General features: G+C 27.6%; 1 protein-coding gene across 1 annotated transcript; it reads left to right on the top strand.

Moving 5' to 3' along the window:
- The first annotated feature begins 7,063 nt into the window (after nt 1-7,063).
- Nucleotides 7,064-10,875, top strand: LOC113849297 (tetratricopeptide repeat protein 1). The gene is made up of 5 exons (XM_027479093.1): nt 7,064-7,476; nt 7,643-7,822; nt 9,035-9,161; nt 9,428-9,541; nt 10,421-10,875. The coding sequence occupies exons 1-5, from the start codon at nt 7,201-7,203 to the stop codon at nt 10,534-10,536; spliced, it is 813 nt and encodes a 270-aa protein (XP_027334894.1). The 5' UTR covers nt 7,064-7,200; the 3' UTR covers nt 10,537-10,875.
- The last annotated feature ends 2,151 nt before the right edge of the window (nt 10,876-13,026 follow it).

The raw sequence follows: 13,026 nt of genomic DNA, 5'->3' as shown, positions 1-13,026 counted from the left end.
TGTAGAGTGGAATAGAATGGAAGAGAAGAAGAAAGCAATGCAGAGTGAGGATGTATTGGAAGGTTAAAGGAAAATTTTCGGAGTGAAAAATAAATTGAAAGAGTTAAGCATAAAAAAGAAAAGAAAGGAATGAGTGTTATTCTAATATGGTATTTACTATTTTTTCCCTAATTTCCTAGTTGGTTATCATAAATTTTTTTTTCCAATTTTCAGTATTAAATCCTAATCACTAAATTAAAAATGCACAAAATCAATAATCTGGAATCATGAAAAACTTTCTTAGGAAAGAGATTGAGAGGATGCTAGAATCTATCTATTCTCAACATTTCTAGTAATGTTTGCCTTTAAGTTTCACCATGCTACCAACTGAATTTTGGGTGTCAAAATCAATTCTAGGAAAAGCTTGTATAAAATAATTTTGGTATTGAGTTATAAGAATTTTAAACTAAACTTTAATTTACTATAAACTCTTTTTTTAGTGTTTTTTTTAGGTATGTTAAAGTTTCTAAATATAAATTACTTTACTTTAAACTTAATTTTAATTATAAAATCAAAATAATTTAAAATTAAATTTGCAAATAATCTCACAAACAACAACAAAATATGATGAGAAATCAACGACAAACAGTACATGAAGATGTAGTACATGATAAAGGTGATCATTCCTCTTCAGAAGTATTCTCTATTTTAACCTATGCAACTTGTTCATTGTTGACAAAACTTTATTCAAAGAGCTTACTAATATTAAAATTAGTAATAGTGCCATTTATCATAACTTTTAGTTTTCTCCCTTATCTTCTTAATTATCTTTCAATAGGTGTATATCTAGTGAGTGCATAATATATCATTTCCTTATAAAAATTGAGTTTGTAAATTATCAAAAATTAATTTTCTACGTAAGAGCACTAGATCATGACCTAAATTGTAGCACCTGGTCGTTCGAAAAAATATATTTTAAAATAATATCAATTTATGTTTCCATTAATCAAATATAAAGGAATTGATATTATCTACTATCTATTGAGACCGTCCCATCACCATCATGAATTAAAGTGATATATAGCGGTCTTTCTTTTACCCAAAGAATTTTAATAGAATCTAATTATCATCAATATTCATAAATTACTGAAAAAAATCATTTACTAACTACGAGGGATTAAATTAGTCTCAATTAATATAGTTAAATTATGAGGACATAAATTTCTCCCTTTTTTTAAGTGATTGAAAATCGTTTATGCATTTTAATTATGTTAAAATATGTTTGGGAGAGAGAAGATTTAGAAAAATAAAGACATATTTTTGTAATTTTAAAATAGAAAATTAAATATCATATATAATAATAAACACACTTAAATTTATATTAATATTAATATATTCATTTATATTTTTTATTTTAAAATATTAGTTTTAAATATATTTATTTTTTAAAAAAATTTCCCCTCCCATTTCCTCCAAAAGTCTTCTTCCCATACAATTCTTTAATAAAAAAAAATATATACATCAGGATCTATTTTGATTTGTTAATGGGGTTCAGCTTACTCAGTCCACCTGCTGTCTATGATATAATTTAAGTTCAAAATTTTCTCTTTTTATAAGAATTTTACTGATGCATTAATGGTTTGTCTTAGAGCTGGTTTTGGAATACAAGGGAGATATCTCCTTTACCATAAACACGTAAACATTGTCCTAAAAAAATATATCAAAAGAATTATATTTTATTTTATAAAAGATATATCAAGTTGACATATATTCCAATCTAAACTTAAGTATCATGTCTCTATTTTTATCATTATTTTGACCATCAGTTTCGTTCTGAAACTTTGCTGTGTTGTACAACAAAACCAAAGATAGTCTCTACAAATCATTGGTGTCATCACCTTCTCACATTGCTAATAATGAATTAACCACCAAAATACACATCGTAAGTTTGAATTTTTGGGTAAAATAGTAACGCCTAAGAGACTAAGGCTATGTTTTAGACATACAAAAAGACTAAGACCAAGGCAACCCAAGAGCAATCTAGAAGCCACTTTACATTGCCATTTTTCAACATACAAAATGCCCATAGAAAAAATAATTGTGAACAAGTGCTCATTAGCAATACCAAGTTCAAAATCTCTCTTTGATGGGATGAATAACATTGCACAAAAATCTAACAACACCCAGTTAATTAATTGATTTTACTGACAAATTTTTAAATTACTTTTAGCAACTAATTTAAAACAAAAAGTTATCATCAACTAAAATATAATAAATATTCAACAAAAGTCTATCATTTTAAATTGTTTAAAATCATTTCAAAAAGTGAAATTAATATTTATCTTAATTAATTAATCATTAAAAATGAGGTCATGAAAGTTCTACAACTGTTCAAACACATCTCAACTGTTCAAAAATGAGTGTCCATTTCAGCAAATATACAGTAAATTAACAGAATCGAAGAATATATAGTAAATTAATGTGTGATGTGTGTGTGAACAAATAGCATGAGTTTAGAACTTAATACAGAATCCAGAAAGAAGATCATGGTGGCCTATACATCTACCACCATCCATATTTGAGTATGACACAACATAATAAAGGTGAAACAGATAAAACAAAGGAGAAAGAAACAAGAGTCATGGAAGGACGGTGCCTTTAATTGAAATAATAAATATAGAGAATATGATCATATAAAGCGATGCACCACCAACCCATGAACCCATCACCATCATATCATTAAAATTACTATTACTTGGCTGCTTCAAAAAAGTGGTTCTTTGGAGACTCAGACGTGTGGATTGGTTCACGGATTCAAAACTCCAAATCCTAACCTTTTTCCTTCAAATCACTCGTACTAATTCAACTCCCAATGCAAGTTAGGTCTCACTTAACGTTACCATATTGAAATCCTTGTTTCGATTTTACTTTTTCTAAATCATCATTTATTTTTATCAATTTCTTAAAGTTTTTTAAAATAATTATCTCCTGATTTATTTGAATGAAAAAAACATATGAATAATGATTTGTTTTTTATTTTATTATAGAGAAAAAATAACTTCTTAAAAATTAAAATTCAATTTTTTTTTGCTTTTTATTTTTCTTCAATTTAAATTTAACACTTACTCTCGTCTCTTATTTCACTTAAGTATGATATTGCATGATAAGTGAAATTGTCTCCATAATTTTTGGAATTCTCAAATAATATTCTATGTTAAGCAAAATTAATTTTGAATATATATCTTTGGACATGCTTTTTAAATATAAATTAATTTTTACTACTAATTTTCTAAATTTAATAATTTTTTTAAAATAAGTTATATTAAACCATTGAGCCGTTGATCAAATGTTAGAGATTGTTTTAAATTAACATATTAGTTGTACCCAAATTGTAAACAAACAAAAATGTTAAGAAACAGTGTTGAGTTGAGGTTGTATAGATCTTGTAGATGCACAATAATGTATACAAGAGTGGAGACACTAATCAGCGATCAACCGAGGATTCATCAGTGTCCACTTATCTACGTACCCTCATTTTCCAACAAATTAAGACTTCTTTTCAATAAATTTATGAAATATTAAGGTTTTCACACTGACAAGGGAAAAAGTTCGTTGAATCCTTTGATTGAATCAAAAAATTTTGTATCTTTGTCTTTAATTGTTTCAACAACCTTTTGATGCTATCTGTGTTATAATAATATATCTTCAACCTCTCTCAACAACCAATACAATGAACGCATTATGCATAACTTTTCTTCGCTAGCTCCAATTCTTACTACTTTTTGCCAATACTAACCAAATACCAGTATTTTGCAGGTGCCCATTCAAGAACAAAGGTATTTTTTTATTAAAAAATTATAAATATAATTTTAATGTATCTTAAATGTAATTTTCTATAAGAGCTTTTTATATTAATTTATTTTGAATAACATCTTTATTTAATCTTATGACTCATTATTTCAACTAACTACTATAATCATATATCAATTTCTTTTACTTATTATATAGTGGGTTAGTGGGAAGTTAAAGAATAATACGTCAAACAGATAAAATATAAATGGATGCATTTTAATTAAGATAAAATAAAATTATACATAAATTTAAAATAATAATCTATATACATAACTTTAAACAAAAAAAAATATGAAATAGGATGGAATTTTATTTTATTTTTTAGTAAAAATGGACGTGTGCAGTGGGCTGCAAGAAATTATATTTTTTAAAACACAATAATTTAGTATTAATTATTTTAATTCATGTTACATACTCTTCTTACCAGGTTTTGGTTTTTAAATTCGTACATTAAGACTCCAAACCTGAATTGACTCGGGGTTGACTAAATAGGACAAGTACAGTAAATCCAAATTTCGTTCAAAATATGGCCGTGTAGACATGGCAGATGCATTCATATGGATTTAATTAAGAGGTGTTTGGTGGTGGTGTGTGCGTGTATGTATATATACATAGAGAGAAACAGAGAAGTAGATGTTCTTACATTGTTATAAATATTAGATTTAAGTTAAATAAAAAATTTAAATTAAGTGTAACAGTTTTTAGATTTACACTGATATAACAAATTATATATATATATATATATATATATGAGTGGCATCAGCTTCCGTCCGTTATTAGCAAAGAAAAATAATTAAATGAAATTCTTTAAGTGTTTTAATATTATTTTTGAATTAAATTTTTTAGTTCTAATATAAAATAATTAGATGGAATTAGAGCTAGGAAAAAAAAATTTAATTAATTTAATTGTGTTTAAAAACACACTACAAAGTCTCTAAACGTAGGTTAACATTACAACTAGTCAAATTAAAGCAATCATGGATATACCAATATCTTAACATGAAATCAAACATATTATAAGTTACTTTACAGATCAAATTGCACTTAAAAAATTTGAATAATGTAAATTAATTTTAAAACCAATTTTTGTTTGCTTTCGGGTTATAACTTAAATGGGATAGCATGTTTTAAGGAAATTCTTCCTTGGCATACCTTAAAAACAGTATAAAAAGTTTAAAATTTATTTTATTTTGCATTTAAACAAGCACTTAATTCTTAATAAATGGCTTGATTAACCCATTTTTAAAATTGGTTTTGGATAATAATTAGTGTCAAAATAAATTTTTATTAAAGACTAATTTTACTTTGTTTTACAATATTTATTTTCAATTTAATTTTATATTTATTTAAAAACAACTTTAAAATATTTTTAATAAAAAAATCTTGTTTTAATTTAAAACTAATTTTAAATCTGAATCTTCAAACTAAACCGGTTTTTTTCCATGTCTGTTTCAAAATCCACTTGAAACTAACTTGGTCAAAAATCAATCTAATTTTTAAAAAATCATTTTAATTTTAAAATTCAATTCATATATTTAGTTTTAAATTAAATTTAGTTTTGTGTTAAACCTCATGCACCCCCCTCCTAGACAGACCTTACACATTTTTTGTCAACAGACCTTAAACCTTTAAAACATTCGCAATTTGTTTTGGGTTTTTTAATGACAGTAACAAGACTGAAAAAAGCCCAAGACAAAAAAGCCTAAATGACAAACAGTGTTTTGATAAACCTCCTCTGGGCTTGAAGTAGCATCCATGACTTGGTTACTGCCTTTGGATCCATTTTTATTTTTCTTTTTTACATCCTCTTTCGTTTTCCTATGTAAATAAATTGAACAAAAATAATCATCAAAGAAGCCAATTTTTATGAATAAGTATTATCATTTGAATATTTAACTTAATAAATCGATGGAACTTATATATTATTGAATCGATTGTTTAAGGGCTGTCTTCTAACAGGTGCTTTAGGCTGTTGGTTCATCTAATCAAGTTTTATGTTATAAAACTTAATCTTTATTTTTAAATATAAAAACTTTTAGCTTTTTTTTTCTTAAATTTGCTCCTTTCTTGATTTCTCCCTGAATCGAAATTGCTTATTTGTTTTTACTTATATTTGAATTAATTATGAATTTTTTTATAATTTAAAACGTTTTTATTTTGGTTTATTCTTTTTTAGATTTCGCCTAAATTTTTTAATAAATATGGAAAGGGAAAGATGAACTCCAAATAAATAAAAGGGAGCATTAATAATTATACAATACAATAACAGTTTCATATATATTTTTTTATTAACAACTGAAACATTAAGATTCACATTAATTTATTATGGAATTTTGATATTTTTAATTAAATAAAATAATAATTAATTGAATTACGTATTATATAATTAATAAAATAAATAAATAGTAACAAATTTATTTTTGAGTCGATATGGAGAAGAAATCGGAGAGTAATTTAAGATTATTGAATGTAATATAGTAACTTTTAGTTTTACGCGTTTAACAAAAGTTTTGATTTATTCTTTAAATTTTTTAACTTATTAGTTTTTTAATTTAATTTAAGTTTCATTTAAACTCTTTAATATTTTTTTATTTAATGTAATCCTCTAAAACATTTGTTGTGCTATTTTTTTAACTTTGCTTTATCTTTCAATTTTTACTAATTTAGAAGATACTTTGGTGTTTGATGTATATATATATATATATATATATATATATATATATATATATATATGAGATTTTATCAATAAAGATAGATTAACAATAATTATAAGATATTTATAATAGAAAAAATAGAAACAAGGGGTTGTTGGTAAATAATTTTCAAGTAAAGAAGTTTTTTTCATAATCTGAAAGTTTTGAATAAATTTTTTTTTGCTAGAATAATCCTAAAATGTTTAAAGAATGTAAGATTGAAAAATCTTATGCAAAACATTATTATAATTAAAATTATTTGAATTAAAACATAAATGTAAATGATTATTTTAACCTAATAAATTAGTTAAAATATAAATTAAATAAAAAACAAAATTAAAAATTTAATTATTGAAAACAAAAATATAATTAAACCTGTAATAAGAAAATGTAATTTTGTTAAAAAAAATTGTACACATTTCTTAAATTAGAAGGGATTTTTTATTTTTAATAAAATTTATCTACTATTAAAGAGTGCTACCGAGTGATAGTATTTACAAAAAAAAAAAAAAAAAACTATTAAAAAAAGAGGTGTCGTTATAGTTTGGCTGGTTCGAGAACCGCATTACAAGTATTCCTGAATGCTCGAAGCTAGAAAATTTCTTCTGCCGCCGAGAATCGCTTTTTCTGGTTCTTGATCATCCAAACTGCTCCTTAACACCGAACCTTCGAGAAGATGGTGCTGATAGAGCAGCAAGAGTGCGAGGATCCAAACCCCAAACCCTCCAACGCCGCCGATGCCACCAATGACGCTTCCGACGGCTTCGAAACCGCCAGCGACGCCGATCTCGACAACGACGCCGAAGGCGGCGGAGCTAGCATCCGGGAAGAACAGCATCATCCCTCGGAATGCCAACATCAACCGCAGGCAGAGCAAGAGCAGGAGCAGGGTGTTCCTGGGAGCAGCGAGTCCTCCGAAAATGCCTTGATCAACGAGGAGGAATTGAAACAGGTTCGTTTCCGAATTTAGGGTTTCTTATTGCTAATTCATTTCTCAATTCTCTGCAAATTGTTTGTGCAAGCAATAATTAGTTTTGTAATATTGATTTGATATCTTGAAGAAAGTGTTTCTTTGTTTATCAAAAGAGAGTATTGAGGGGGATTGGTTCGTGTGACAGAAAGCATTGGTTGAAGCAAATGAAGCGAAGGTAGAAGGTAACAAATTTTTTGTAGATGGGAAGTATGAAGAGGCGTTATCACAATATGAGCTTGCTTTACAAGCTGCACCAGACATGCCTTCCGCCGTGGAATTACGCTCAATATGCCATGCAAATCGTGCTGTGTGCTTTCTCAAACTCGTATGCCCTTCTTTTACCCTGTTAATTTGATTAGTACATTCCTGTATTATGCTCTTTTTTACGTCAACCAGATGAAGTATTAATCCCATTTTATTCTATTTTACTTTTGCTAGAGTAGATAGCTTATAACTAGTGGTGTCTATCTTGGTCCCTGACCTTTTTTGTGTTTGCATTCATATTAGAGTTCAGAATTATAGGTTAAGGTTCAAAGTTGGTTTTGTTCTTAGCTCATGAGTATATGACCTGTTTGGTTTGATAAAATATTATGTTTTTACTGCTTGTTTTTATTGATGATTATAAAAATGCCGCATTGTTGCACTTCGTTTCTTAATTTCCAATTTCATTGTTTCCTACATACATCTTTGAAAATAAGAGGAGAGTGAGAACAAGGTGGCATTTTTGTAATTATTTGTGAAAATGAAAAATATTTTATCGAACCAAACTTGCCCAGAATTTTCTACTGCATATTAATCCAAAAGAATAAAAAACTAAAAACTAAGTATTGTTTGTTTTTATTAAAAAAAGTACTATTTAGTCAATTTAAATTATCAATTAATTTTAATTAAAAGATTACTAGAGAAAAGAGAGGGTAAGTGCAACTGTTCCACATCGTGCGATGCATCAAGGACCATGAAAGTGAAGCTTGCTACAAAGTTACCTACATTACAGAAATTGATATTACCTAGAAATAGCCTAGAGCCACAACAGTACCGAAAACCAAAGCTTAAATTTAATACTCTCATTACGAGTTGAAGGGAAACAAGACCCCTTAGAGATGTGAGCATTATGACCCAGCCATAAGCAATTTAACTTGTTTTAGAAATAGGTAAAGTATTGTTTTGATGAGCATCAACCAAGTTTCTAGTAGACTCCAAATTTGAGGATAGATGCTAATTTATTACATAAGATAGCTTGGGTATATACACATTTATTACTCCCTAATGTAATAAATCTGAGCAAAATCCAACCGCAATCTGATTCTTTCAAGAGGTCTGTTTAACCAAAAGACCATAAGAATAGTTGCTGTATACTTTATTCTCTTGCTTTTACCTTGTTTCAATTTTTTAGTGATATATGCAAACATTTTAATAATTTTAATTCAATATAAAGCTGCTACAGAGTCTACCATCATCTTTGTGCCCCTTTGATTATGTTTGCAATTGATTGAGTTAATTGTTTGATTTTCTTTAACATATCTCAAATATACGTCAGGGAAAATATGAAAACACAATTAAAGAATGTACAAAAGCATTAGAATTGAATCCTGTGTACGTTAAAGCCTTGGTGAGAAGAGGAGAGGCTCATGAAAAGCTTGAGCACTTTGAAGAGGCCATTGCTGGTGAGTTCAACTTTTGTATTTGTGTGAGTGCAGGGTTCCTCCCCTATTTTCCTTTGTAAATAACAAAGTAAGGGAAATTTAATTTCTCAAATAAAAAGGGTATCAAGTGTAAACAGTACTGTAGTTATTCCTTCTTTTTTTTTGGCTCTTAATGTATAAGTGCATCACTGTGTGTTTTGCACACTAATAGCATTCAAATTCTTACAAACTTCTTCATTCATAACCAGTTCTTTTCAGTTCACCATATTTTCAAAAATAATTGACAGATATGAAAAAGATCTTAGAAATTGATCCCTCAAATGATCAAGCTAGAAAAACCATTCGGCGACTGGAGCCAGTTGCTGCAGAAAAACGGGAAAAGATGAAGGAAGAAATGATTGGTGAGTCTTTTTTGTCTTTCTCTTGGTTTTCCTATTAACATTCATATATGCTTGTTGTAATTTCATCTCCTTACATCAAAGACTCAAAACTAACATGGCATGATGGCAAAGATATTTCTCTTATCTCACTTGCCTTGTGTTTCTTGGCTTATTTACCTTAGTCAAGAAGTATTGAATGGATTGTAAAGACTGTCTATGTTTACTTTTAATACACGTGTGGCCATTCTTAGCATCAACTTGTTTTCTAGTGTTTCACTTTGGTGAAGCAAATTCCAAATCAAGTTTAATCAAATGAGACCTTGTATGCAATAAATACTTATATCAAAGGAATCTTTGAATGCCTTGTTAAGATATTTTCAAGCACTGGGGTTTCCAGGTGATTGAAAGATGTACATATTGATTTTCATTCATAGTGCAATTCTAGAGATTTGCATCTCAGCTTGTTGAATGATTGCATTTCATCTCATAGACATGTATTGTTTTCCTAGGTAAGAATACTCATTATGATACGCTGCTTGTATTCTTTGCAATGGGCATAGAGCTGGTTTTTGTTTAGATGGAATCTTGAGGAAGAAATGTTAGGATTGGCTGATTATACATATTATTTTTAAGTTTTAGAACAAAGCTGAAGGTGCTTTGTTTTATATATACCTTTTGGATATGGGGCTGAACTAATTAATTGGGTTTTTTTATTCATTTATACATATTATCTGTTTTTTTTTTTTTTTTTTGCCACTGTCTATATCTGTTATTCTGTTTTCTAAAGGCAAAGTTTTATCATAAATTGTGAATAGTTAATAACAATATTTCTATCTGTGGCTTTTGTTATTCTCGAGTATGTTTCACATTGCTTAGACAGAGAAAGGTTTCTTGATGCAGGGAAACTGAAAGACATGGGTAATTCTGTCTTGGGCCGCTTTGGGATGAGCATAGACAACTTTAAAGCAGTCAAAGATCCGAACACCGGTTCCTATTCCATCTCATTCCAGCGTTAAATTGTCCACCGAGTACCGAAGTCATTATAACAACATTAAACAAGAAAGAAGCGGCCTAGAATGACGCAGGGTTGACACTTATTTGTGCATGCAAGTTATTAGGAATATTTTTATGTTAGTAATGTATGAGAAGTGAGAATTAAGGCATATAAATTTGTTATGGTTTCATTGAGTAAGTCTATAATAATCTCTTCACATTCCAACATGTCATTTGTTTTCATTTTGGGAGAAATTTCATGTTGTGTGATTTGGCTGTTGAGAAGTACTGGCAAGATCTTTCGTACACTTGATAACCAACTTGAGATTTCATCCAATAATAGAGCAAGTGTTGAAAAGGTGCCAAAATGTGTTCCTAGCATCCTCTCAACTTTTAGGCTTTTATTTGAAGTGGTGGAATGTAATGGAATGGTATTTTGTTCCATTAATTGGATTGATAAAATGAAGATGGAACATAATTGAACTTAATAAAAATCATTTCATTTTATTTTATTACTTATGCTCACTTTTGATCACCTACAATTTGGGAAGAATGGAATAGAACTAAAAAAAAAGAAATATAATTTAAAAAAACATTATTTTATCATTGTCATATTTTCATTATTATATATCTGTTATATTTAAATTACACATAATATTGTTGCACTCCTTTCTCTAGTTGTCAACTCTCTTTATTTGGTCATCATTATTCTTCTCTTGTTAAGGTATTTTTTTTGTTCAGTGAACATTAAAATATGAAATATTGGAATTAGAAATAATATATTAAATAAATAAATTATCCTCACAATTGAAAATATATATAAGTAATTGGATATGGTTATTTGAAGCATGGTTTATTGACATTGAGACAAATGTTTTTCTTATGCTTGAAATGTTAATGGGTTTTTATGATTAAGTTTATTTATTTTTTAAAAAAGAGATTTTGTTCTCGTCACTTTTGGAAAAGGAACTTTATAGATATAATTTTTTTTTCTAAATAATACACATTTAAATTTGTCATAAATTGAGAATTTTCTAAAGAAAAATATAGGACGATATAATTGTTATAATTTATAGAACTATGAAAATGATATTTGTTGAAATGAGTTTTTAGTTTATATTGTTTAACATGTAAATAACATTTTTTAATAAAATGTAAATAATTTATTTATTACTACAATGATTTTTTATTAATTTAAATTTGAACATCATATTTAAATTTATATATAATTAAATTAAAATTAGATTGATGATATTTAAAATATACAAACAAATAATATACATATTTTAAAATTAAAAGTTAAAGAAATAATTATGCAAATCAACTTAGATATACACAACAAAATAATATATTATTGCCATATTTTTGTGTGTTAGATTCTCAGTTGGTATATAAAAACAATTTTATGTTTTTTAAATAAATTTGTTTATTTTTGTTCTTATATAACATTTTAATTTAATTTATATATTTATAATTATTTTTAATTTGGTGATTATCATTTGCTAAAGTTAATATAATAAGGCATGATTAAATTGAAAATACATTGTAAGAATAAAAAATTATAATTCACTCAATTTCATTCACTATTCAAATAGTAGAATAATTTTTTTTTTATCTCATTTTATCATAGCACATTTAAACAATGAAATGATATATTTTTTTAATATGTTCAATTTTATTTAATTCCAAGTTAGTTTATTTCATCTTATTATATCTCCTTCCATCAATCCAAACATATGCCCAATGTTCTTAAAGATGGCGCTTGTTTGAGTTGGACATTTTAACTTAAGTCACTTCACACTCGTTTGATACCAAAAAAAAAATAAAAAATGCGAGATAAACGAAAGAAAATTGCAGCTCATTTACATACTTTCCTCTAAATTTGTCACTCTTAGGGGTTTGCCGTTCAGTTTAAATTGATGTTGGGGTCAAAAGTTACTCGAAAGTAAAGTAATGCTTCCATATGATTTGATGCTGGTTCAACAATATTCTATATATTTAGATTTATTATTCTCACCGGGGTGTCTCTCCCATACCAATTCGTGGCTTTAATAACACTTACCAAGTTGAACCGTTAACCTCAGATGGCTTCAGTAGAAGACTACGTTTATTTCAGTATTATTGACGGGTGAAGGAAAGGGGTCTAGAATAACAGTATCCATTTTATAAATAGCAACACTTCATGTCACGAGAAAACAATTTTATATGATAAGAAAGATGATTTTGAGGACAATGTTGACCAAGATCATTTCAATTTTGGGTACAGACAGAGATGCAATTTCAATTTAACAAACAGATATTCACTCACCCCCCGATCTGTTTTGCCCTCATCAATTCATTTTTCATGCTGCTAATTAGTCTACGACATGCACTGGAACATCCACCTGCATGTTGATTTAACAAAAAGAATGTGACACGTGAGTTACACACTAAATAGCAGAGGTTCCCTTCCATGTAGTTTTTGAAGCATTATTCTCTTCACAAACAGTGGTGCTTTCAAATTGAAGGGTCAA

This window comes from Abrus precatorius, unplaced genomic scaffold, assembly GCF_003935025.1.
Source record: "Abrus precatorius isolate BTA unplaced genomic scaffold, Abrus_2018 Scaffold9, whole genome shotgun sequence".
Classification (NCBI taxonomy): domain Eukaryota; kingdom Viridiplantae; phylum Streptophyta; class Magnoliopsida; order Fabales; family Fabaceae; genus Abrus; species Abrus precatorius.
The sequence above is the reverse complement of the archived record's forward strand: the minus strand, read 5'-3'. Positions and strand labels throughout refer to the sequence as shown.